This window comes from Euwallacea fornicatus, chromosome 16 (assembly GCF_040115645.1).
Source record: "Euwallacea fornicatus isolate EFF26 chromosome 16, ASM4011564v1, whole genome shotgun sequence".
Taxonomy (NCBI): domain Eukaryota; kingdom Metazoa; phylum Arthropoda; class Insecta; order Coleoptera; family Curculionidae; genus Euwallacea; species Euwallacea fornicatus.
In genome coordinates, this window is record NC_089556.1 from 1680252 (window position 1) to 1706892 (window position 26641).

At 36.0% G+C, this 26641-nt stretch overlaps 5 protein-coding genes and 1 long non-coding RNA gene across 17 annotated transcripts; 3 read left to right on the plus strand and 3 right to left on the minus strand.

The window, feature by feature from the left end:
• Position 1: 1 nt before the first annotated feature.
• LOC136344188 (EF-hand domain-containing protein 1-like) lies at positions 2-2832 on the minus strand. The gene is given in 11 exon segments (XM_066291400.1): positions 2-351; positions 437-673; positions 729-913; positions 965-1207; positions 1264-1443; positions 1509-1678; positions 1732-1897; positions 1953-2116; positions 2168-2323; positions 2378-2731; positions 2785-2832. Coding segments are annotated over 11 exon segments (2253 nt in total).
• Positions 2609-4097, plus strand: LOC136344148 (NADH dehydrogenase [ubiquinone] 1 alpha subcomplex assembly factor 3). The gene is made up of 4 exons (XM_066291310.1): positions 2609-3272; positions 3329-3458; positions 3572-3630; positions 3707-4097. Exons 1-4 carry the CDS (start codon positions 3208-3210, stop codon positions 4050-4052), a joined length of 600 nt encoding a protein of 199 aa, XP_066147407.1. The 5' UTR covers positions 2609-3207; the 3' UTR covers positions 4053-4097.
• pps (protein partner of snf) lies at positions 4094-17643 on the minus strand. 10 transcript variants are annotated; one of them, XM_066291251.1, is made up of 28 exons: positions 17446-17643; positions 16872-17028; positions 16374-16505; positions 16185-16313; positions 15903-16132; positions 15647-15776; positions 15321-15577; positions 14808-15265; positions 14483-14755; positions 14003-14336; positions 13768-13916; positions 13661-13699; positions 13288-13540; positions 12891-13121; positions 12701-12844; positions 12127-12648; positions 11901-12068; positions 11646-11790; positions 11191-11590; positions 10836-10999; positions 8409-8669; positions 8044-8352; positions 7863-7916; positions 6531-6772; positions 6121-6304; positions 5925-6056; positions 5608-5870; positions 4094-5389 (listed from the first exon to the last, which is right to left on the minus strand). In XM_066291251.1, exons 2-28 carry the CDS (start codon positions 16993-16995, stop codon positions 4982-4984), a joined length of 6135 nt encoding a protein of 2044 aa, XP_066147348.1. In that variant the 5' UTR covers positions 16996-17028; positions 17446-17643; the 3' UTR covers positions 4094-4981. The 10 variants fall into 10 exon arrangements, with proteins under 10 accessions (XP_066147348.1, XP_066147353.1, XP_066147350.1 ...); XM_066291256.1 differs by lacking the exon at positions 17446-17643 and adding an exon at positions 17097-17202 and having other exon boundaries at positions 6552-6772; positions 8409-8666; XM_066291253.1 differs by lacking the exon at positions 17446-17643 and adding an exon at positions 17097-17201 and having other exon boundaries at positions 8409-8666.
• A 120-nt stretch (positions 17644-17763) lies between these two features.
• On the plus strand, positions 17764-22722 carry LOC136344122 (Fanconi anemia group D2 protein). The gene is made up of 2 exons (XM_066291262.1): positions 17764-18228; positions 18919-22722. The coding sequence occupies exons 1-2, from the start codon at positions 17894-17896 to the stop codon at positions 22619-22621; spliced, it is 4038 nt and encodes a 1345-aa protein (XP_066147359.1). The 5' UTR covers positions 17764-17893; the 3' UTR covers positions 22622-22722.
• On the minus strand, positions 18597-19621 carry LOC136344152 (uncharacterized). The gene is made up of 2 exons (XR_010732915.1): positions 19494-19621; positions 18597-19405 (listed from the first exon to the last, which is right to left on the minus strand). It is a non-coding gene; the product is annotated as an uncharacterized lncRNA (long non-coding RNA).
• Positions 22723-23071: 349 nt separating the features above from the next.
• On the plus strand, positions 23072-25830 carry LOC136344135 (acyl-coenzyme A thioesterase 10, mitochondrial-like). 3 transcript variants are annotated; one of them, XM_066291290.1, is made up of 5 exons: positions 23072-23124; positions 23870-24030; positions 24091-24336; positions 24391-24506; positions 24705-25830. In XM_066291290.1, the coding sequence occupies exons 2-5, from the start codon at positions 23913-23915 to the stop codon at positions 25548-25550; spliced, it is 1326 nt and encodes a 441-aa protein (XP_066147387.1). In that variant the 5' UTR covers positions 23072-23124; positions 23870-23912; the 3' UTR covers positions 25551-25830. The 3 variants fall into 3 exon arrangements, with proteins under 3 accessions (XP_066147387.1, XP_066147386.1, XP_066147384.1); XM_066291289.1 differs by lacking the exon at positions 23072-23124 and adding an exon at positions 23421-23655 and having other exon boundaries at positions 23873-24030; XM_066291287.1 differs by lacking the exon at positions 23072-23124 and adding an exon at positions 23422-23655.
• The last annotated feature ends 811 nt before the right edge of the window (positions 25831-26641 follow it).

Sequence of the window (26641 nt, forward strand, 5' to 3'; positions counted from 1 at the left end):
TTCATTTACAATCTTTCTAAAAATTTGTGCCGTCCCAATCATCCTTGTCTCCCTTCAAAGCGCACAAATCATTCCTATCGGTCGCGCCCTGCTCTGTGTCGCTAAATCGTACAGTTTTGTTTTTCAATTTGCACGATTCTGAAGAAATGTCTGAAGGAAAAACCATCAGAGGCCCAGATTTTTCCTTCTCCTTTCCACAGAAATTTGATTCCTTCAAAGAAGGCTCTTTCCGCTTTATCGGATACTTCCCATCGGACACTTCTTGCTGATCGTTGACCACCCCAGCGTAATACTTGGTCGCCATCTCCTCTTGGGTGTCAATATGTTTTGGAATATATGATGGGTATTTGGCTAAAAATAAATATTCAGGATTTATATGGTAGATAGTAGAAAGCTTGAGAATTAGCGAAAGCTAATGAAGAAATTAGGTAAATACCTTCAATGTCTCCAGTAGATGTGAAGTGTTTATCTTTTTCTTCGATAAATACCGGTTGAGCGCAAATTTTTTGGGCGGGTAAAATATCATGTGATGGAACTTTGTAACTATTTTTAATGGAGTTTTCACATTCTTCAGGAATTGTTTGCTTTTTGATTGTTTCCAACTCTGGCTCTGTATCTCCTCCGCCTACGTTTGAGTCTTCATGACGTTCGTGAATCTCTGATTTCCTTTCGTCTGTTTGATTTTAAGTCCACATAAAATATTAATTTGTGTAAATTTCATTCATTACCGATATATTCATCAAATTTCTGTGTTGCTTCTAAATTGTCCTTAACTATATTATCAAAATCGTCCTTAAGGTGTCCTTGATTGAACATCCAATTTCTCACATTTTCTATACTTTCACAAGAAAATTTGCTGCAGTTTTCGATCATGTATTTATACACGTACAAATCTGCTCCAGTTATAATAAATCTGCAGAAAAATTATAGGTTTTGATGTAAGATTAAATCTGCAGTGAAGTACCTTTGACCAAAAACAATTATTGTGGCCCCAATATAAAAATCTTCAGCGCCGTAAACTTCTGGGTTCAAAGGATCCGAATCAGGCTTCACCAATAAGGTACTGCGAAGGTATTTTCCCCCCGAGATCCCAGAATTTTTAATAGGGGGTTCTTGGATTCTGCACGTTCCATCAGCAAGAGAATAAAATAGAACGAAACGCCTGATTGCGTCTTCAGGATGCACGGCGTCCATTTTCATTTCGTAGCTAAAGAATTTCATCCAAACAGTTTGGTTCGGTGGAGGAAACAAACTAAGTAATACCGTAGATATTTGTTGGCATTAGCTATTTGTTTTATAACGTTCTTTCCTGGTGATTTAGACATAAAAGTTAGAGAGTTTTTAAGTGAGTCTTCAAGTTTTTTTAAACCGTCGCAAGGAGGTGATGCATGGATTTTCTCCTCAATAGAAATTGGAGGTTTCTGTTCTATGTAAAACGCATTTCTTCAAATGCAGTTGAAAAAAATGTATAGAATTTTACGATTTTTTTAAAAAGAAGTGCGTGTTACCTAAAATAATCTCTAGTAAATTTATCACAATCATACAACATCATATCTCGCCCCAATACAAATATCTTATTCCCAACCAGAAAGTCTCTGGGTTGATAGTATTCTAAACCTTCAGATTCGGTATTTCCCAGATAAATTGCTGGATATGTAGTGGGTGTATCCCTATAAATCTGAACGACGTTGAAATAATATTCTTAGTTTTTGAATTATTTATAAGTATTACTTTTGGTAGTTTAATTTTCTTCAATAAAATAGGATTAGGATCTCTGCCGCTATTTTCCTCTTGCACGTTTTTAACCATAACTGTATCATCACAGAGGAAGTAGAGAATTTCGAATTTCATTAGTTCTCCATATGGATTTTTTCTATCGTCCCATGCTGCTTTAAACCTACATAAACGCGATGATAGTCGAAAATGGGCCTAGAGTGGAAAATTTTAAGTACCTCAATACTTTACCATCGTACTCTAAAAATTTTCGAAATTTGTTGTCTGCAGAAGGGGTTTTGAAGATTTTTGGAATCATCTGCAGTTTTCGATTATACAAATATGGGTCATGTGGCATTTCTTCAGTTTCTGCCATATCCAGACCTTGACTAGCCATATATTCCTAAACATAGTATGTTTGTGTTGAATTTTACACTCTTTAAAATTTTTTTACTCTAGTAAAGGTATCGCAATCCACAGTATGATATATAACGCCGTAAAAAAGAAGATCTTTGCCAACTTGCAGATTCTTCCAATGCCAATAAGACCCATTATCATTTTTAGGGATCTTTCCTCTTCGCACAAGCTTCCCTTGAGGAAGACCGCTATTCTAAAATCGATAAATTGACCTAATAAAATCAGATTCATGTAAGACATTGTTTACCTCGATTCTTGGTTCAACCACCATAATTGTATCATCACACAAAAAATAAATTATATTAACAGGTCTAACTCTATAAAACTCCAATGGAGATTCCATCACAGACTGCTTAAAAAATGCTTTAAAAGTCAGACATTTCTGGTCATACAAAGCAAAATGAGGCACGAATTGAGGCAATGGTTTAGTCTTACAGCGTCCATATGTGAGAGATGGATCAAATCTTATGGAGTCGTCTTGGCTGATGTGTTTCACAGAATTGGCAGCCAGCTCTCTGCCTCCTATTCCTGAATATTGAGTTTTCGCCTGTTTGTAGCCATTGCGAACGTCGAAAGTCTGAGATCGGTGGAATTTCGAAAGCTAAGAGTTGTTTAAGTAATATTGTTAATATGTGGAAATAAATATATACCGACCGTTGGGTCGTAGAAAGTGAAGCCCGGTAGTTTTGGTAATTCGCCCATGATAGAATTGGAAAATATGGAGATGTTTGTTCGAAGCAAGAAATGTAATAAATTGATAAAACAATAATGAGGATATTCCCTCGTCAAGGATTCCAAATTTTCGCCCCAATTTTTAGCGCAACCAATCAGAAACCTAGTGAACAGTGACATCTATTATTCGTGCAGGTTATTTTTCCTCAGAGGGATCAGTTGATTGCCATATCACGCGTGTGTTGTAACGCTCGTCCTTTAGCTCTACATTTGGAAAGGGGACTCGATATAACCTTAAATTTTAAATAATAAAAACGACTATATCTTAATTTTCTTAATTATTTAATAAAATAGCTTATTTCGACCCGATATTTCCATCGAATTATTTCGTAGACAGTTTAAGCTATGAACTTTCCTGTGAACAGAATATTCGGGTCTTCCACAAAATGTTTAAAAAACATAATCTTGAGGTAAAGTGAATCCACTGATTTCTTCAGTTTCTTCACGATTTCTCAAATTTATACAGATATTTATCCAAATCAACAGCATCAAACGCCCTAAATCCTCCAAATACATATGCAGACGAAGGTAGGACTACTGTACATGTCATGAACAAAGACTATGAATATGGGTTGATGATAGATGGTTATAGCGAGGTAGTTAATCACATCTCTAATCTCAATTTTATCTTTAAAAAGAAAGCCTTATTTTCATTGATAATTTGTCAGGAAAATTACTATGTTTTGATTTGCCATTTGATTCATTTCAGGTTGGTTTTAAATTGAACAATCAAATAACAATATTAGGACCCATGATAATATGTCCAAGGTAATGTTTCCTTATAGCCCATAAGCTTTTGTCTCTTTAAAATCTAATTATGCGTTTTTTGTTTTGTTCACTCCAGATCTGTATTAGCTTGGAACATATCTGACATTGAAGATATACATGAAGAGTCTTTAAGCTTATTTAAAGTGCTTGAGCCAAAAGTTGACATCATAGTGTTAGGGACTGGGGACAAGGTCGAAAATCGCGACATATTTTCGACTTTGGTCAACTTTTCTAGGAAGTACAAGCTTTCCTTCGAAATCTTGCCTACTGAATCTGCTTGTCCCACATTTAATTTTTTAAACGCTGAAGGGCGAAATGTTGTAGGCGCCCTAATTCCTCCGAAAACAATTTCCATCACTGAAGATGATTTGGTGAGGAGTAAAATAAGATATCAAAATGTGTTGGATCATAGGGAGAAATAAGGTCTCACCTCTTAGTGTGTTTATTAAATAAAAGTCTCAAAGTAAGTTAATATTATTTATTCCAAGACAATGTAAATCGGAATTAAACAAAAAAAAAACAACCTTGTGACTAACCTAAGAAATCAGCAATAACTGTTTTCATCCAATATTATGACCTTTAAAAATTATATACAGAAAGTATTCATTCAATTAATAATAAATTTACAAGTAATTTGTACAAATGTATATGTGGAGTTGAATATTCTTTTACATCAAAATAAAACCCATAAGTATTGTGTTGTAATCTATAATTGAAGAGTAGTAGGTAAAGTGAAAAGCAGATTGAATTATTTTGAAAAGATACCATTTTTCAAATACATTTTCTTCCAGCAATCTAAATAACTCTTTGTATCGTGTTGCGGGATATGCGGTTTTATGTTTCAGATTCACCGAGAATTTCCTGAATAAAAATATCCTTCATGTTCACTTGATCTTAAGTTATGTTTAATTAAATATATTAAAATTTGCCAATAATTATTTTTAACTTTAAACTTTGATGATCTCTTATCTGGTACCATGCAAGCTTCTTGTGAGATCAAGAGAAATAGTAATTATTGTATTATTAGAAAATATTGGATAAGATTACCCTCAAAGTTTAAAGACTGTTCCATTAAGAGTAAATACACAAACATTCAGAACATAAAATCAGAGGTTTCCACAAAATTTGTTGTCTAAGGTAGAAAGTATTGATGATTACCCACCAAATTACACTGAAATTAGTTATTATTATATTAACAAAGAATTAATGTTTTTCCTACATTTCTCGACAAAATTTAACTTTGTCTGCATAAAAAACAATAAGATCTTTGATCCTTGCTTCTTACCCTACAATATTTGCACTTAATTCACACACAACATAAACTTTATTCACTTTCTTTTTTTTAATGATTTTAGTCGTCCATACCAGGTAGCGGCGGCAAAGCAACATCGCTTTTCGGCCTCTTGGCGATACTAAAACTAATCGGCTTCTTTTCACTCTTTGAAGGGCGAGGCGCCGGGCTGCGTTCTCTTTTTGAACTCTTCTCCTCGGGAGATTCTTTCAACATTTCTGCAGCTTTCCGAATAAGATCCTCCTCGCTGAGACTACTCAGAACGCTGGGTTTATCAGGATCAGAAACAATCTTTTCCTCAGGTGATGCGACGAAAGGGGGGGTTAATTTTGATTTATTGGGGAGGTTTAACGGGATTGTGTTTGGGATATCGTGAGATGACGCCAGAGGCCTGGAAAACGATTTAGGAATCATTAAAGGTATTGTGAGATCGGAAGATATTCCCGCTGTGGGGGGTGGTTCTTTGGCCTAGAAGTGGAAAGTTTTGGGAGTTAATTATGGCTTTTAAGCTAATAGAGGGTATATTTTTAAATTTTATTTATCCTAAAAAAGATTTTCTTTAATTGGAAGTTACTAGAACCTGAATTTTCATTTAAAATTGATCAAATTTTTCAATATTTCCAAAACCAGGGGCATATGTGAGATTTCAAAAATCGCAGTCGGTCAAAGAAAGTTTTGTGACTTACGGGTACCGGAGATACTGCAGTAACGACAGATTCCCCGACACTGGTGGAACCAATTGTTTTGATACTATCCAATATCTGCTGTAAATTGCTGGGCAACGCGATGCTAGCCAGGGCAGAACCCACGATTTTCGACTCGGCCGTCGCAATATTTTTTGTAATGCTCGTAATTTCGCACTTTTGCATTTCGATCTGTTTATTCAGCTCTTCCATCTGTCTCTGAATGTCCATCTTTTTCGCCGACAAGTGCGTATCATCCCCAAGTCCTTTTATTAGAAAATGTTTAAATTTTTTTCGGTTGAAAAACGGTAAAATTTTACCTGGAATTGGTACATAAGATTCGGTAGTAATAGAAGCCGAATTGATCGAAATTGCGGTGGTTGCAGTCAGCACTGAAGGAGTTTCTGTGGCAGTGGTATCAGGGTCTGAATCTTCTGGACTGTATGGTTCATCTAACGAAGTAGCAGATTTTGGTATTGTTAAGGGAAAAAATAGACCTACCAATAAAAAACATACCATCATCATTAGGAGTGAGGGGCTCCTGTTTTGGAGCAATAGGTGGCGGGACTGGTTGGGGGGGAGTCACCAAGGACATCAAAGGTGAAAGAAATGCAGGCGTGTTTCCTGAAGTTGGGGGAGACTCTGGCAACTCAGGTGCTAGTGGCGGAGGTTGGTTGAATTTCGCCAATCTGGGATCCACCTAAATCAGTACGTTTTTTTTTAATGAGAAAACATTTTAACAAATAATACTTTTGTATTCAATTATTAAAATATTTCTACCATAAAGATTTTCGAATACAGCTTCGTTCGAAAATTGAAGCTCTAATTTCTTTTATTTACAAACTCGAGTGTTTTATCTGAATATTAAGTTAAGCATAAATATAATACTTTGATCTTCTCCAAACCAATTTTTTTACTTAATTTACCTTTGGAACACGACTGCTCACCTTAGGCGCAGGTGGCAATGGGGGCAGGGGCGCCGGAACTACTTCCGGCGGTACTGGAGGGGGTGTGTACGACCTGAGTGGGGGATTTTGGACCACGTGCCCTTCGATTCTGTTCTTTTTGTGCGAGGTCCCGTGGGATGGTACCGGCTCTCCGTGGGGGCGTTTTCGTCTATCTCGCACTATTATCCCCAATAACAAAGCTGGGCGAGCCTCCTCGAATCCTGTAACGTAATACTTTCGGTAATAGTAGTTCTTTGTTCGAAAAAAATTTAAATATAGAAACAGAGGAGTTTTTCCGTTTTTTTAAGAAACGGATTAGAAAGGAAATAGACTAGAGTGGTGGAGTATATAGTTACTATTTTTCAACAATTCTTTTTATCGTTGTTGAGGCCATGCCCGGATACACCGGAAGTCGCATTAAGTTGAATATTGTGGCGAATAATGTAGTTTTAGGTAATAAGCCTACCCTGAAAAATCCGTTTTAAGCAAATATATAGCAAAACAATTATAGGCGTGAGCCACTTGTGTGGAACACTTGATATACAAGCATGATGGTTGTGATGAAATGACCAATTAAACTCTTTAATTTTTTTTTCTTTGGAGAAAATAGAGGTAACGCTCTTTTCTCAATATGCTATTCATGAAAATCTTCGAACCATGTAAATACAGGGTGTATACAAACAACCGTTAACACAATTTTGGGGAACCTTCGGCAATCCGAGTTCGAAAAGTTGAATGGAAAGCTAAGACAAATGTTATTTTACCTCACTAATGTTTATTGAAATCTATCAAATGGTACGCAAAAATCAAAACAAAAATATTTCGTGCAAAGGTGCATATCAAGACTATAAAACACTTCATAGGATATAGCTTTTATTTAAATTTGAGTCAAAATTTTAATATATTAATACGGTGAGAATCCAGAAATGGTTGTAGAGATTCCAAAAAGTGTTACAGCTCAATGATGATACGTTACACATTTGACAATATTGTACCACTACCAGTGACTAATAAAATCTAACAACTGGAAACTATCTGCAAATTAATATCCATGGAAACTAGTAATTTTTTTTTGGCAATTGTTGATTGATTGATGTTACCAAACAAAAATACAGGAAAGACGTGAGAAAAATTAATAATTCAATTGGGTCCAACAGGGAATGCCAAAACTAAATTCAATATCTGGTAGGCAAAATGCAAACTTAAGAAAACGAATGATTTCGCAAATAACAAACATGCAAATTCCTAAGAATACAGAAAGAGAAAAAATGAAATGCAAAACAAAAATTAATAAGTTTTGTTTGCTTTTACCGTTTTGAACTAGGTCGTTAATTTTCTTGACGGACGCTTCCAACCACTGTTTGACTGTAAATAAGAAAAATCAAATTTGGAGAGATATAAAATCGATAAAATGTAACCAAAACGGGAACTAAAAACTGAAGAAAAAATGGTGAACAATGGAGAAACCTGCAATATAAAAGTAGTGTCTTACCTGGACCATTGAGTGGCAACAAAGCTTGAGGAATGGGTTTTTGAGCGGCCAAAGGCAAGATATAAAAGTCTTTAATCGCTTTATTCGTACTTTTAACCACTCCCAGGCGATTGCGGCTACTTAAGTAGCTGTAGAGGGCCAAATAGGGCATTTGCTCTTCCATATTGGTGGCGTTCAATCTAATCAGCGATATTATTTTGCTGTTGGAACTGCGCATTTTTCCAATGTAGTCCCAAACTGTGTCCGGAGATATTCGACCTACTATATCCAAGTTCGCTGAGAGCTCTTTATTTAGTCCAGAACAATCTCCTAGAGCACGGTACATGTGAGTCCCAGGTTACGTCTATTATTTAAAATATTCTCACCCGAAACTTCATGGGCAGTAATGGCAATCTGGGCCACGTCCACCATGTTTATAGTCCCTGTCCACATTTCTGTTGGAGATTTCCTTGATTGGGGCGATATCGGAGGTTCATCCTCAGTTTCTACATCTTTAGGTCCCGTTGATAATTTAGAATCGTCTGAACTTTGACTGGGGAAATCTTCGGCGTCTTGAATACGAGGGGGGGTCGGTATCATTACCGTGGAGCTGGGAACTTCATGGTCACTATCAGTGTCTGCTCCTACTTCAAAATTTTTATCGTATATACAGGGTGTCCCAGAAATAAGTTCCATCATTTTAACAACAGAACTCATCAATAGTAACATCTTTTGTCAAATAATTTTTTTTTAACTCACATTTACTTCCGGTATTTTTACCTATTAAATCCACTCTATGGCACCGCTTATGGATTAAAAAAAATCCAAATACACCCTGGATATTCCGTTGATGTTTTCTTATCGTAAAGTTTTTTGCTAACCGTGAGTCAAGCTGGATGCACCACAAGACTTGTATTGTTTATGATTGATAGAATTGAGAAATTTTCGTGTGAAATGCCGCGATTTACAAATAATGAATGTACCGATATGGTGTTAGCTTATGGGGAAGCCTGTGGAAATTCTAATCGGGCTCGTAGAATTCATACACATCGTTTTCCGAATCGTCTTATAACTAATAGGCGCACGTTTGTTGGTGTTATTCAAGGACTTCGAAATAGTAGAACTTGTGCAGGTGTGTATCAAGGTCGCGGCAGACAACGGCCTAATCGTTTTGCAAATGTTGAAAATGAAATTTTGGAAAGTGTTGGAAATAATCCTGAGAGTAGCACTCGTAGGCTAGCAATAAAGCACAATTTGTCAAAAAGATCAGTTTGGAGGACTTAAGACAATAACAATTATACCCATACCATGTACACAAAGTTCAGTGTTTACAACCGCAGGATTATAAAATCATCAACAGTGTTTCTGCAACTGGGTTTTAAGAAAATTAAGACGGGTTCCAAACTACTTAGCTATGTATTAGCCACCGATGAAGCGAGATTCGCCAGGGAAGGAGTATTTAATATGCACAACACTCATATTTAGACAAATCAAAATCCCCATGATATAAGGCCCCGCAACTTTCAAGATAGATTTTCAATAAATGTATGGGCTGGAATGATAAACGGTCGGCTCATCTGTCCTTACTTTTTACCAGATCGATTAGATGGTAGAAGTCATTTGTAATTTTTAAATAGCGAGCTAAATCATTTATTGGAAAATGTTTCGCTGGAAATTCGTGGGAAACATTTGGTATTTTCATGATGGTGCTCCTTGCCATAACGCCCGAATTGTACGAGAATGGTTAAATGAGCACTTTCCCAATAGGTGGATTGGTCGAAATGATTCTGTTACGTGGCCCGCTCGATTCCCAGATTTAAATTCTTGCGATTTTTATTTATGTGGCCACATGAAGTAGATAATGTATTTTACTCCGATTGATACAGTTGAGGAACTACGAGGACGCGTTGAAAATGCCGCCAGAAAGACTCGAAATGATAGGGAAACGATACTAAAGGTAGAAGATAATTTTCAACGCAGAATATAATTATGCTTTGAGAATAATTGTTGGGTTTGTTAAATTACAAATCTATGTAGAAAACTAGAATCTGAATAGTAATAGATAAATAATAATTTCGGCATGGTTGACTCATATTGTGTACGCACCAAGCTGATTCACGTGTATATAAAAAGGGAAATATTTCTTGTATTCACGATGCTCGTACTGCAATAGTGATTCAGCCGTTTATAAGTAAAGTCGGTTGGTGCATTCTTGTTTCGTTAATTCCAGTTTCCACTAAATATATTCATAATTTCCAACGATAATAGAAGACATTTTGAACACTTAATGTAACTTCTTTTGTAGGTAAGTCAAAAATTTAAATTATTTTAACGGTACATAACGTAAAACTCCAACAACTCCTACTTGATGTACGCGTTTATTGACTATTTGCATGAAAGACATACACATCAGAAAACAGACGAAAAATTTTGTGGATATCTATGCGAAGGATCCGAATAGGATAAACAATTTTAGAAGCCATAAGCAGGTAACGGAATCGTAATAAACTATATCTCTTACGCAAAAAATGTACTTGAAAAAAATGTTGCTTTTTACGAGTTTTATTGTTGATTCAAATTGTAGCACTTATTTCTGGGACACCCTGTATAGTAACTCGAAATGTAGAATTTACACCAATTACTGAATACTTATTTGCAACTGCGTCGGCAAGTATTACTCTCGTTTTGATCAAACCACAATGAAGTTTTCTGCTCTACATCGGTGTAAATTAACTACTGCTACGCAGGAAAGTTAAAGAATCCGATCGTGAAAAGTTCTAAAGCATTCAAAATAATTGATAATTTATTTGTACCTAGGGCTATGTCCTCCTGCGAGACATGCTCCCAAAGTCGTGTTTCCACGGGAGGGGCTATTTTATTGAGTTGCTCTAATATTTCCTTAGAACGTTTATCCAGACTGTCGGTCGATGAAATAGTCTCGTGTTTTTTGTGCCGAGACGATTTGTGAGCCGAATTTCTGAAAATATATTTTCACCTAAACAACTTCAAAAATCAACTGAAAAAAATCGGTATTATTATAGTAGTTTAATTGGGTGTAGACAATTATTCCAAAGAATCAAATTGAATCATGGACGATAATTGAGCTCATAAACTAAGTATAAATCACCGCCATTTTAGGCTACAACTTTATATATTTACAAAACTTACCTATGTTTCTCCTTCTCTTTCTCCTTATTCTTATCTCTATCCCTACTTCTCTCCGTTTCTCGGCTTCCTGACCTACTCCGTTTATCCTTCTTCTTCTCCTTGTGCCTGGACCGGTCTCTGCTTCTCGACCTTTTCCTGCCTTTCTCCACCTCCCTGCTCGAAGATCTACGGCTTTTATGCTCTTTATTCTTCTCTCTCCTCTCTTTACCAGAGTGTAGTTCTTTCATTTTATCTTTATGCTGATTTTTGGAGGAGCCTCGTTTGTCTTTGTTCTTGTCCCGATCTTTGGAGAGCAACTTAGGGTCTGCGCCCATGTCTAATGTTGAACCTTCAGTTAAACTTTTGATGATGTCGGTGTTGTCGGTTATGGTGCTCGGACGGTCTTCCAATACTTCTTCGCCTGTTGACGTTTTTATATTATGCGTGAAGTGCGGGAAAATGGGGAATTGATTTACCTTTGTGGGTTTTGAGAACGTATTGTCTGTTGCAGTTTAACAACTCAATTTCGGACTTCTTGATCATGTCCAATTGGTGTTTGGCTTCTTGTTCTCGCCATTTGGCCAATTCCTGACTAGCCATGTCATCAGGGGAAAGGCGAACCTACGATTTAAAGACATCCTATATAATTTCGTGATCATATACTCCTATTATGCGTCTGAATGAAAACTCCCTATATAAAATTTCATTGACGTATTCACAGACATGCTTACCAGTTCATATGAACTAATGCTTCTCTCGCAAATTCTTCTCCATAAAGTCTGATTTTTCGCGTCTTTTATATTGAAAATAAGACTGCGATATTTGTTTTTATATTTCTGTCCAATATCTCCGAAACACTTGAAGAGTTCTGCCTCGATTTCTATGGATATATTCTTCACCTTACGTAAAAATTCACAAATTTTCATTTGTCGTTTTAAGTCAATAAAACCTTCATACCTCGTCCTCAGTGAGCTTGATCTCACTACCTTTAAGCCGTACTATGAGCTGCTCAAACACAGTTTTCTGAACATTATCCCTAATATCCTCAGCTTTCGCCTGAGGCGTCTGCGCATCTTCCTTCGGAGTTTTTGCCTTTGGAGTCTTCGGTTTTGCCTCTTTTGGAGTCTCTTTTTTTGGAGTTTCCTTCTTCGGCGTCTTCGGAACCGGAATAGAGGGCAAGATCGGCGTTAGAATAGTTTGCACTTGGATTTTTTTTGGAGTCTGTTCTTTAAGATTCAACGATGGCTGTAGCGGCTGAGGCTGAATGAGCTTGATTTTCGAGTCCTTTGGGGCCGAGTCTTTATTATGTGTTATTGTAATAATTTTAAACCTCTTGGGGGTGGACGATGATTGGGGGGAATGTTTCGGCGCATGTGCCATGATCCCCACGTTAACTCCTCGCTGTTGTACGGCAACTGAGACTCCGTCATTGTTAGAGTTTTTTACCAATTTTAGTTTTGATTGAGTGAGTTGTCCGGGCTGGAAAACATACGCTGATAAGTAATTTTTTTTCGGATAATAATTTATTTACCCTAGCTTTGGTTGTTACGACTTTTCCCGCAGATTTTACAACTTCATATCCGGGGTGTTGTTTCAGCCACTGGTCCAAATTTGTAGCGCTAGGAGCTTTGGCTCCGGTTAACATTTTTCCTGTGGTTCTCTCAAAGACTACCACCTAATAGTACAGTCAATAAAGAAGTTAAAACAACAATAAAACTTACTCGTTCAATCCCCTGAGCATGCGCCAATATACAATTCTCGGAACAATAAATTGAGCTCTTTCTGGAAGGTTTCTGGCACACCACGCAAGGTACAGCAGAGGCGGCACTAGTAGTTCCTCTCTCCTTTTGGCTTTTCTTTGCAGAATTGTTACTATCCGTTGATTGACGAGAGTTATGAGAAGCTTTTCTTATTCTTCTCGCAGCCGCTTTAGGTCTCTTTAAGGAGGGATCCTGAAAATAATAATAATGTTTTAAAACCTAACCACTAACGTTCTATTTAATATTTATAGACTCGTAGTTTGTTCATACTTTTTTGAAGACTCATTACAGTTTTTAAACTCCAAGAAGTCCTTTAATCACTAATTTTTAGTTAAAATATTCAGCTTAATTAACTTACCATACAGAACAAACATATCCACTCTTTTCCCTCAGACTCCATTTGCTGACCCATGCCTTTAGTGATGTTCACGCACTTGCCGTGATACCACTCCTCGCACGTATCACAGCAAATCATGAAGCGATTGTTGTGCGGTTGGTTACAGATGCACCATAATTTATTGGGGTCGTCTTCGGATTCTTCTTCTTCATCCCCAGAACTGTCCAATTCGTTACCGGACACGTGTTCATCGTCTAAAGGTTTGTGAACCGTCCTAAAGAAATGAATAAAAAATATAGTTCACTTTGTGAACACCAAACCTCAACCTTCGAATTTACAATCGTCATGTGTATAGAAGACACCTCAAACGTTACGTTAAGGCATGATCAATTACCTTTCTTTATTCCTATTATCCACTTTAATGGTTGGTTGCCTTTCAAAAAAACAAACACTTAAACATATCGAATCTCCATCAAATTAATAAACGCTAAAATCACTTACTTGAAACACGGTTTAGGCTTAACTGGCTCCTCTTTACGTTTGTTTCTGCTTCTTGTAGTGGGTCTCTCAATGGGTGGAAGCACCAAAATCCGTCCGTCAGGCCGTACTATTTGTTTACCCTGTTTAATAATCTCGCCTTGCTGAGATTCCTAACCGAAATTATAAGAGAGCATTATTAAAAAATAAATAGGTAGTGTATAGTACATGTAAGTGTTTGATTAAGCCATTTACTTACCGATGTCGACGTATTGGAGCTCTCAGACACTTGCGAAGACATGTCCATGGCTTCCTGTATGCCACTAGTGTCCAAAACTCCGTCATTAATCCCCTTATCAATGGCGTTTTGAAGCTCTGTATTCGACACGAGCTGCTTGGCCACCTGATACAAAATGTCCTCAGAGATCATGTCATTATTTATGTTATCCAGTATCGATTGATCCAAATCCAACCCGGACTCTGCCAAACTCAAATTGTCCGAATCCGCTGTATTGTTTAGATGGATGGGAACGTCTGGTATAGCAGTGGTGTTCGTGGTGTACGTTCTGGTTTCATCGTTCATTATTATGGCCCTGAAATATTGTCGGGATTATTTAATCTGTGAGAAATATCCAGTAGGGCTGAGATATTCTTTCATAGACTTCGTACTTATACGGGACATTTTAAGTGCGTTTTTTTTTCCCAATATAAAATAATAAAATATAAAATATTTTCTCACCTGATATCCTGCGCACTCGGAATATCCTCAGATATGCTCTCATCATTGGATTCTTGAGACGACTTTGAAGAACTATCATCTAGTTTTGAGTGTTGATGCTCAAGCTTCAAAGAAGTTTTGCTGGAATCTGAATTGAAATCAGACCGCCTTCTATCGTGGTGATGGGTGCGTACTACTGAATGTTCCAATTTACTGGACTTCTCCTCAACACTTTTAAAATGTTTTGGCTTCTCAACGCTGTCCCTTCGGTCCTTATTCCTAACCTCTGTGCTACTAAAAGTATTTTTAAGTCTAAAGAACTCTTACAAAATTAAAAATAATTTACCTGCTTCTATGATGATGGGTGTGGTGCTTCTCATCTACACTCGATCGGCTCGATTTCGAAAGTATTTCAGTAGTCTGCTTAGAGCGAGATTCAGGACAAATTTTCCCCGGTTTCGAAGATCCAGGAGTTTCAAACTTAAGCAAATTAGGAGTTTTATTCTGATCGGCAGTTTTTAGGGATTTCGTAGTTGGGGCAGTTTCAGGAGTTTGTGGGGTGCCTGGTTCTTTACCACTAACTTTCCGAATTATATCAGGAGTTGAAAATAAGGCAAAGTCGCCAGGGATTGGTTTCGGCGGCTCTTTTTTCTTTTTTGGGGGCTTTTTCTCTGGGGGTTTCACTTCTTTTTTTTCTTCGGCTTTTTCGTTCTTCTCCGCCAAGAGACCGTCAGACTTACCCGCAATTTTATCGCTTTCAGTCTTGTCCGAAATATTTACTTCAGGTTGCTCTGAATCGAGAGTCTAATTGAAAAAACGTACAAAAATTTTGATGATTGAACACATTTCAAACAATTACCTTTTCAACTGTCCCTGTCGTTTTCACACTGAACTCCTCACTTTCTTTACCTACTTCTCCCTTTTTCTTTGTTTTTTTCAGCATTTTGGTGCCCTTAATAGCAGTTTCCTTAGGCGAAAACTCGTTTAAAATCTTTTGGCGTTTGCCTCTCTTTAAGCCTTTTTTTCCTTTCTTTCCTGTAATCTCTTCCTTGATATCAAAATCAGAATCATTTTCATCATCTTCAAATGCTAAAGAAAAGTCCTCTTCCTCTGATTCTATATGACATTGGAGAATAAAAACTTTTACTTTAGCTAAAAATACAAATTTTAGAAGAGTTTTCTTACCCTCATCTTCATCCTCCATATCATCATCCTCTTCATCCGAATCTTCAGGCTCACTAACAGCCAATTTCGGTACAACTTTCTTCGGTCGACCTCTTTTCCTTTGTACAGCCTTGGGTGAAGTATGCAAGATCTATTGAAAGAAATATTATAATAAAAACATTTTGTGAAGCATATGTAAGGTTAATATATAATTTTTTGATCATAAAACAACCTAAAAGGTCCATTTCAGCTTTCATAAACCATACTTCTTATTTACCTTTACTTTTCCCTTTGGTTTAGGAGTTAAAACCTTCTGCTCAATTAACCCAGATTTTTCTTTTAAAGATGAGGTGCTACTAGTTGAAAGACTCTGTGCATTATTTTGAGCCGGAATTGTTATTGAAGATATAATTTTTATGCCTCCCCGTGGGGCATTTGAGGGAACTACAACAGCTTCAACAGCTTCAGCAGATTCTTCACTACCATGTAAAATACTCAGGGTTTTAGCTATAAATTAACTATGAGCAAAAGAAAACTGTGAGAATCAATAGTTTCAAACCTAGTTCATCATCTTCCTCTGCAGGAGATAAGGGCTCTTTCAGAGATGTTAAAGGGGTATAATCATGATCAAGTTGTATATTACGCAGATTACGAGACACAGAAGTGATGTCACCTGTATAAAATATAGCTACAATTCGAAGCAATACTTTGTTAATGTAAGACATTCATTTGTGAATGTAAGGCTTACCTTCTTCATTAGCAACTTCCATGTTATCAGGAATGTACATAACATTATCCACAATAACATCAATTCCCTTTTGGTTTTCATCACCTTTACCAATTTGCATTATTTGAAGATTTGTCGGTCCAGATTTTGAGCCTACAATAGAGGACTAAATATGCATTATCTGGGTCAAGTGTACAATTAATAGATTGATTTTTCACTTAATTAAACAGCGAGGAACAGAGACTGAAAATCAAGTTTTATAACAACCATAAATTGAAATTGAGAAATTATGAAAATCAAAAAATTTGTGACAAAAATTTAAGAATGTAGACTGAAAGAAATATGTGTTTTACAGTCCTCAAACACTTATTTATAATATTTGCTCTTAGGGGGTATTTTCATATCAGATACAGATTAATAAGTTGTTAGTATCTGCTAAATATGAATCTTAATCCAAAAAGCAGACAGACCTTCCACAAACCATATATATATATGGAGTCAAACTTAACTTAAACTTACTCAGATAGTTTTCCACAGTCTGTTTGTCAGGTGTAACAGTCCCATCTTTCCCAATCAACAATAACAAACTGTCACTAATAGAGTCATCTGTTACATCTGTTACCTTAACAACACTATTAGCCATTTCCTTTTAGTTTTCTGCTAATTAGAGAATTACCTAAAATTTAGAAAAATGGTTGTAATCCCCAGTTCAACAAACTTGAACTCGTAGAAGCTATTAAGTACCTAAGGCAGGGAAGCTCCAAGAATTTGATAATGAATAATTTATGTTCAAACCAAGGTGCAGTCTATGTCATTCCTTGTGCTTAGAGTTAAATTATTGACATAACTAGGAGGAGCCTCCCAAAATAAAAAGAAAACAATGGTAAATGCAGGTTGAATAATCCTTTATTTTACAATACAATTGTAATCTACAAAGTAAACTAAAACCTACAGCAACAACCAAATATGGATTTGCCGTAGTTGTTTAATGGGGCCGGCAGTGCGGTACGCTTCGAATGGGATATAATTTAAACAAAGGTATGCCGCAGAGCATGGTATTTGCAGGGGGTATATTGATTTTTATTCCACTCACTTTTTGCTTCTGACGCTATTCCCTGCGGGTGCTCTAGGTTCTCACCTTATTAAGAAACCTTTTGGCTGAAGGAATTTATTTATATCTTGAGAATGTTTCCAAGGAAATCGAAAAATATGAGAAGATTTCTCTACGCTGGAAGAACACAACAAGCGTCATCCATTTTGTGTAAAGAAGCCAGCATGGAGAACAGAATTGTCAAATTAGTCAACGTCAAACCAAATCGACGTCGAATTTTTGTTATTTAGGAAGTTTCAATTGGCAAGTTTGCACTAGAACACACTAAGAACTTGTAAGAAGACGACGTTTTAAACGACATATCTAAACATTAAGATTTGCCGCCAAGATTCCAAAAAAGGGTAATGACCAGAAAAACAACATGGACGTAAACGATTGAACAACAAACTGAATTAAAGTTTTTATATACGATTTTATCTATCTAAAAAAAATGTCATCCATATTCTCCAGAAGTTTCTCACAAAAACATTCCCAGTACCATTTTCACCCATGCACGGAAAACTTTCAAAAGATTTTAAGTGATGTTGGTGTAAGACTTTCCTTAAGTTCTGAAGAGTTACATGTTTTAAAACAGGAGCAGGCCCTTGTTGTAAGGGAGTTAAATAAGTATTTCCAAAATGAAGAGCCAGATTGTGTTGGACAGTTCTTGTCGGGGTTAAAATACTTGTGCCAGAAGGAAAAATATTTCAAGAAATTCCTTATTCCTACTGAGTTTGAGAAATCGGTGGAAAGTGAAGCTAAAATATATCAGAATAGTTTATTTGGGTAAATAGGTATATTTTTTTGTATCTTTTATTTGGAAATAAGGCTCCATGCACAAAAAGGGAGTGTTGGAGTTGTGGATTTGTAAGGCATTATATATTAAAACTAACTGAGAATAATATTCATCCTTTACTAAGGACTTTGGCCAAAACCCATGTTAACGTATCACCACATGCAGAACTTAGAAAAAATATTACAAAATGAACTGCCAGCATTATTCCAGATTTAATTTCCTGACTATTGTCAAAGGCATAGTGGCATATATTTGACCTATGATATTCTTTGTATCTTCAATGTAGTTTTGGCATTCTTTAATTCTAATTTTTTTATATCCAGCGGTTTTATTGCACTATACATAATTACTAGGATAATTGTTTTTGCATAAAACATTTTTTATTTGTCTTTTTAACATTGAAATTTTGTTCATTACATATCACTTTTGCTTCATCATATCATTTTTTAATACTTTTTTTTTGCTATGATTACCTGGTTTGTAATTGTAATTCAGTAAATAGTTTTTGTTTTTGCAATCAAACTATTTAGGACAAAAACAATGTAAAAGAGATAAAGAATAGAACACTTCTTATCTTGTTTTGCCAAGACATTCAAAAAAACATAATAATTTAAATGGCATATTACTAGCTATTCCCCAGGAAGGAAGTCTTTGCAACTTTTTTTTGTTTTGTATTACAGTATTTTCATCAGAGTTGACACCCTTCAAGACGAAATTCTTCAGTTGCTCTTAGACCATATAACCACAGCTGCTGATGATGAGGCCACCAGTGATACTGCCTGGTTAAGAACCTTATTGAAACCCCTTACATGCCTGCCCACTATCAAAAATGGGGAAAAACTTTCAAGGCGCCTACTGGATATTCTGGAAATTGCGAATCTCCCTTGTCAATTGGAAATCCTGGAAGCCCTCCCTGAGGTTATTCCTGACAACCAATGCGATTTCGCCTCAAAACAATTAATTAAGCTTCTTGACAACAATGAAGAATTATGCGGAGCAATAATTAATTGCTTAACCGCCTTAGATTTTGACACTGAGGTGCGGGGGCAAATCAACAATAAGATCATAGCCCGAATATCTGCTGGGGTTTCGCTGCGGGTTTATTTGATTTTGATAAAATTCCTTATCAGTGATAATTGCAAGTCTCCAAATATAGTGGCAACGTTGCTGAAAATTAGAAATTCGTTGGATAATATGATTGGGGTAAGCAGCAAGGAGAAGGAATCTGATAAAACTATGATTTTCCACTACTTACAATCATCTGCATTAGCCCAAAAGCATGTAGCTGAAGGATGGCTAAACACTATCTCAAATTGCAAAACTTCAATGGACCATAAACCTATTGATTTTCTTATAATTGTGATGTTGCATCATGTGTTTGAAGGCCGGAAAAAAGTGATTGAGGCCATATTCAGAAAGCGCGTATCTCGTGGGTTATTTAAAGTTAACTTATTGGAAAAGGGTTTTGAGAAACATATGACACAACAATTTCTGAACGACTATATGAACGATTTGATTCAAATCGGATGCTATCTATTGAGGTTTGCAAAGGATTCTATTGTAGCCAAGTTCTCTACGTCTTTATTTGACCTTCTCTTCAATAACAAATATACACAGGCGGTATATCGAGGAGAAATACTGCAAAATTTAATAACTTTAACTGGGACTAATGATCATATCACCATTAACACAGTTCTAAAGCTGATTTTATCGTTAGAAATGGCGAACCCTGATAAAGTTGGCACGCATGTGGCATTGTTGATGCAGCTACTTGAGAAACTGGACACTTTAGATTTGAATGATGTGAAGATCGTCTTTGAAATTCTGTGTTATTTGCTGTGCGGGAGTATGGCGTCTCATGACTATACAGGCTTTAAGGATCAAATTTGTATTCTTATTAGGAAACTATTATCTCGTTCTGAAAGGTGCATTAAACACATAGGTATTGTTAGTGCCATTGTGATGGTGAAGCATAGTGTGTCAGTAGATGGTGAACAAGATATTTTGATAGATGATTCTCTAACAAACGAGCTTTGTGGAGCACCCAAATTTAGTTCGGAACTGTTGGAGCTTGTCATAAGTGCCGCAGGAGATGATCCCGATTTATTATGTCTCTACTACGACCAGTTAGCTTCAATTTTAGCAAGCAGTCAGGCTTTTGATAAATATTTCCATTATTGGCTGTTCAATAAGATCGAACACGATTTCCAAAATGTGTTTCTTACCAAATCCATTCCAGAAACCACTAGTGATTTAAAATTCTCAGTGCAGTACGTTTTAAATAAACCTGAAGAAACCAAAGAGAACTTTGCAGTTAACATTGTTGGGTACACAGTGAGCGACAAAAACTTTAAAGTATTAACGTTAGCTCCATATTTTCGCGTATTGAGGCTGCTCCATTTTAGGCAGTATGAGCACCTGTCTGAAATAGACTCCTTATTAGGCTGTGGAGTATTGCTACCTGATGTAGATGATCCTAACGACTTGGATGTCGATGAAATAAAGCAAGTCTGCGACTGCTTGTTTCATTGCGTCAATTGGTTCCGGGAGATTGTTAACGCTTTCGTTACTCAAAAGCATGTTTCCATAAAGGCAAAAGTGATTCAACGGCTAGATAATTTGATTGAGGTGGAGGATAAATTAGTGGTCTTCTTGCAGCGGGTTCCAGGACATAATTTGCCTATAAATCATTTGTACTCGGACCGCAACGTCAAGAAGCAACCCCTGGCGAGAAAGGACCCGAAAAATCCTAAGAAAAAATTTAAATCGAATTCCATAGTGGCAAATGATACTTTAAACACAAGTATGAATACCCAGGAGGTTACTGCACCTAAGACAAAAAGTCCATCGAGTTTAAATAAAAAGCTTATTTCAATTCAATTCAGGGTAATGGATACGGACATAATACGACTAATAAAATACCCCTTAACCTTCAACGGTCAAAGAGAAAGTGCACAGGAGCTTACGCTAAATCTCCAGCAAGTGAAATTTATCTTAACTGATTTCATTTCAAAACTGATCACTTTAACTCAAAATAAAAGAGAGTCAGGTCTTTCTCATTTAAATGAGGTAAATCCAGAGCATCTAATCCAAGATTGCGTGCACATTGTCCGATATTTGAGCAATTTCCTGAACATTATCGTCAACAAAATCGGCGAGCTCTTGAAAGAACCTGAAGAAAGTCGTTATACTGAGGAAGCGAATGACATTAAAACCTGCTTTGGGAATATCCTCCAGTCCTACTGCTTGATCTTCCAATGGCCAGGTTTTCAACATACCACCAGAAGTGGTTTGTTGAAAGATATTCTGAAATCCACTAGAGAAGCTAACAATAGTCAAACCGTCATCTCGGTTAACAGATTGATTATAGATTTTACTGTTAAAATTGCACAATATGATGAGCATTGCCTGCATTTGTCGCATGCCGTAAGTCTAGTAAACACCATAGAAGCCCTCCATTCTCTTACAATACCGACTGAAGAAATAAAGAATAAGTTATCGTTTTTAGCTGAAAGCTTCCTGAAAAGACGATGGTACGATTTTATTGGAAAACTTGATCATGGGCAGCAATCCAACAAAAATTTGGACGTTATAGTAAGAGCTTTTCTAAAGGACGTTAAGGTGGAGAAAATTGCTGAACTAATAGAGAGTTTAACTGAAGACGTAGCATATCTTGAAGCGAAAGACGGATCTTTATCTATGTTTCCTGCAATAGACAAAAAGAACTTTCATGTGTTTTATTTGGAAATGTGCAATGCACAGCTAGACGCAGTAAAAACCGAAATCCAGGCTTTAACTGACTTGGACCACCTCTGTTTATGGCTCACAGTCTCTGGCACGTTAACCAACCTTATGATCATCGCCAAAGCTGTAAACAACCGCACAAACTTAGCTTGCTTCCTGAAGAAGACTATAGGCGTCCTGAAGGTGTTTTTATCAGATGGGATCCCAATGATGGAAATTTTATTCAAAAGCAGTCCAACTGAGGTGTGTAAAGTTTTTAGAACTATTCAGACAACCACAAGATTTCTTCATCATCTTTGTTGTCAGTCTAAGCTCACCAAAGATACGAGTATATTACCCCATATTCCTTCTTTTAAGCAAACAATAGAGTCCATTATATATAGGGTGAAAGCAGCTTTGGTGGCTAATGATTGTGCGTCTGGTTTCTGGTTGGGCAACTTGCGGAATAAAGATATAGACAGGCAGGTCATTTTGTCACAAAGCACAGAGGTGTCGTCCAGTGCTACTGAGGAGGGCGAGGACAATCAACAGCTACCTAGTGATGATGATGATGACGGGATTATTATAAATGAAACCCAGTCAGATAATGATTCTATTGAGAGTGAAGTGTTTGATGGTTCAGAAGATTATGCAGAATAGGACTACTTTTTTATCTTTGTTGTTGTTAAATTATTTTTATGCGTATTTAGTCAAGTTTATGTAAAAATTTTGAAATATATTTTTCTACATTTGTTAAAGAAGTCTTTTATTTCAAATTCCCAGAAAAGTTTTGGGTCGATGAGCGTCTGTGATCGGATTTAAGTTCTTTCTTTCTATGATAAAAAGCTTTATCAGAAATAATTATTTATCTAATTTTAATTTTTTTTTCCTTATTTTTAATTTATATTGTATTGCCCATCCAATTTTTTATGTAAACATATTAAGTTCAAAAATACATTGAAATTGTGCGAGAAAATGGCGTCCTCGGTGTTTGGTGTTGCCACATTTGACATCGCGGCTTATTAAATTTAATTCATGCACAGTTTGAAGTTTTGGCAACATATCAAACAAACATTTGTCACCATCAGCTGTTATTTGTTTATATTTTGAAAACACCGAATTCTAAAACTCTCATTCTTAGTTATAAAGCCGTAAAAATAATGGTAATTCGAATTCACTTATTGAATTTCTATTATTTCCTGAAACCTGACTGAGGATAAAGGATCTAATAATAAAAAATTTCCCTAATCAATGAATACATCATGCTCTTTAGTTAAATATACTTTGCATACATGATTGAACCTGACAGGGTTAGGTTCGCGATTTAGGTAGATTTATTACGAAACACACACACACATACAGTTATTAATTATATTTATAAACAAAATATTAATAAAGAAGATACCCTTTGGACTTTGATCCAAGTTCAATGTTTGGGCCAGCTGCCATATGGCCTTGACCATGGTGACATTGCATCACATCTTTCAAAAAAAGTGGTTACTTTTGCCACAGGAGAAATCTGCAAAAGGAGTAAAACTTGAGTTATTTTATTAAACATTTTATAGTTCATCGGTATTATTGAAAGAAGGTAGAAGATCCGCAGAGATTGGTAATAGCACTCAATCTTGAGTCTATAGAATGTCCCTACTTTTTTTCCTGCCAAGAAAGTTTACTATTACTAGTGTAATTTCAATGTAAGTATCCCTAACATTTAATACAAAACTAAGTCACTAATAGTCAATAATTATTAATTGATGATTACTTGACCTTTGAATCTAGCCTTGAACCTTATCATTGGTATTACACTGGTTAAAAAATGGTCTCCTATAATTAATCAAAATTTTCAAAATCAATATTTGGCAAACAGTTTATTAAGATTATTAAAGCAAAAACTACATGCTTTTTTAGCAGTAAATTTAGTGGTTCAAATGGACAGAAAATAAAAAAGACAATGAGTTTACTGCATGATGGCTTGCCCCTTACTGGATATCAATTTACTCGAGTATCATCTGACAATGGAAAGAATGAGGCCACCATACCCATCGACATTAAAGTAACTTTAAAAGAACGTACGCATTTGTTAGTTATATTTAATTGATAAAATTGTAATAAAGAATGTTGATCAATAGTGAAACTGGCATTAGCCAAAGAAATGGGGGTTGACCATCCTTTCAAACCATATTCAATGAACCGAGGACATTTAACTAAATATCTTCCAAAATCTCAGGAAGAATTGCCTAAAAGGTCAATGCAAGAGAGCTATATTGAAGCCATAATCCCATTGTCACAAGACAGAGCACTGCAAGAAAAGTACACTACTTTCCTTGGGTCTGTGAGAGTTGGGAGATTGGTGGAAGATATGGATATTTTTACTGGTAAATTTTACAGACTACTTGCTTATTTCAGTATTATTGTATGTGAGATTTTAGTTATTGTTGCTCAGAAACATATTGTTAATCCTAGAGTTCCAAAAGGGACTAATTTTCCTCAGACTTTGGTTACAGTATTGGTGGACAGAATTGAGTTTACTGAGTACATGCCAAAAGTAAGTATTTTTGTTAATAGTGTTATTATTGTGTATATTAGTATATGGTTGTATATTTTGTTATAGAATTTTGATCTCAAAGAGACTCCATTTTTATTTTCTAAGACAGTTCTTTATTTATCGTGCCTATGTATATGCTTTAACTTTAAAATGGCATAAACAGATAACTTTCCACTCCATCCTTAATTTCCTTTTCAGCCTAACAAAGACATAAAAATCGCCGGTCATGTAAGTTGGTCCAGTAAATCTACCCTTGAGGTGACTGTATGGCTGGAACAATTCGACGATGGACAGTGGAATCGTATCACCAGAGCTTTGTTTCTCTTAGCAGCCAGAGATCCAACAAACTCATATGCTTCTCTAGTTAATTCTATAGAACCAGCAAATGAACGAGAAAAGATTATTCTATCTGGAGGCGATGACCGAAAGAAGCGACGTCTGGATATTGGTTCCAAGCACGTGTCCAAACATGTCCCCCCTCCAGATGAACAAAAAGTGCTACATGATTTATATATCAAAACGACTGATCCTTCAGATATTAGTATGTCGACGCGGATTTTGCCGCCTCATTGCGTCTGGATGCAGAGTACTAAAGTATCAAACGTAATCTTAGCACAGCCAGAACATCGTAATCTACATAATACAGTGTTTGGAGGGTTTATCATGAGACAAGCAACGGAGTTGAGTTGGATTGCCAGTTATATGTTTTGCAAATATAGGCCTAGAACCAGGAGTATGAGCGATATTCAGTTCAAAAGCCCAATTGCAGTGAATTCTTTAATTCAAATGCACGCCACAGTGGTTTACAGTCGAAAGAACTTCATACAAACCATAGTGTTTGCTCAAGTGTATAATCCGCTTTCTGGTTTGACCTCTACCACCAACGCCTTTCATTTTACTTTAGAAGCTCCGGACATAGTTCCAGAGGTGATACCACAAACGTATTATGAAGCCATGTTATATGTGGATGGGCGCAGACATTTCCAAAAAGATTTGAAAGAAACTCAAGGTGCTGGTTTCTATCGTTCGCACAGCAAACTTTGAATGGAAATACAAGTTTGGTGGTATTATAATTTATTTTTAATGTTTTGGGAATTTAAAGTAGGCGTTAATTTACAAGGTTGGGCCAGGTTACTAGCGGATTAAATCCGTTTCAAGACACTTATTTTAGTACATGCAATAAAAATCTTATTAGTTAATTCAATTTAACGTTATTGTATTCTAGTCAGTTATTGTTATCATAATTAGTAACATAGATGTCAAATTACGTTAGTTTTGTTGAATTTTGTAAATTTTCAATACGGCAAGGAAGCTATTTTTGTAACACATATTTTTAATTTTTCCTATGAGTGGGCTTCAAAAAATTCTTATACGAACATAACAACATTAACAAATTGATAATGCAAACAATCAAAAATATCGCAACCGGAAAAGCCAAAATCATTTAACGATTTTGAGGCGAAACACATTGTACCTTCATCTTTAAATAAAAAAGTTTTGATGTTGCGTAATCTATATGACACTTTGGCAAAAAAGTTATCTTTTAATGAAGAAATCTGTAATTCAATTTATTGCGCCATCTATGTGTTTGGAGCTAAATTAAATATCAAATGATAAAAGAAATCTGTCTAGGTTTAACTACTAGTGTTTTGTGTAGTTAACAATTGGAGCCACTAATTGTTGGATTTGTTGAAATAAAGTTTGAAAAAAAATTTGTGTCGTGTACTTCATTTTAAAACATTAAGACAACGATCTTCGTACATACCGGTCGGAAATTTTTTTAAAATTTTCATAATATAGATAAAAATTTAATAATCGAAATCAGTGGCGTACAAGACAATTTGTATCCAAAAAAATTATTAAAGAATAGGTATAAATAGAGGGCTCCAATTTTAGTAAGATTTGGTTCCGCAGTAGGCGTACAATACAATATTGATATGCTGCGACCAAATCTCGAATCGGACAACTTCGATTTTTTGGGTCAAAAATTTTCATGATGTATAGCCTTTGATATTTTTTGGTCCCAAAAACCAAAGTTGTCTTATTCGAGATTTGACCGCAGCATATTAATGCTGTATCGCACGCCTACTGCGGAACCAAATCTCACTGAAATCGAAGCACTTCAATTTCACCTT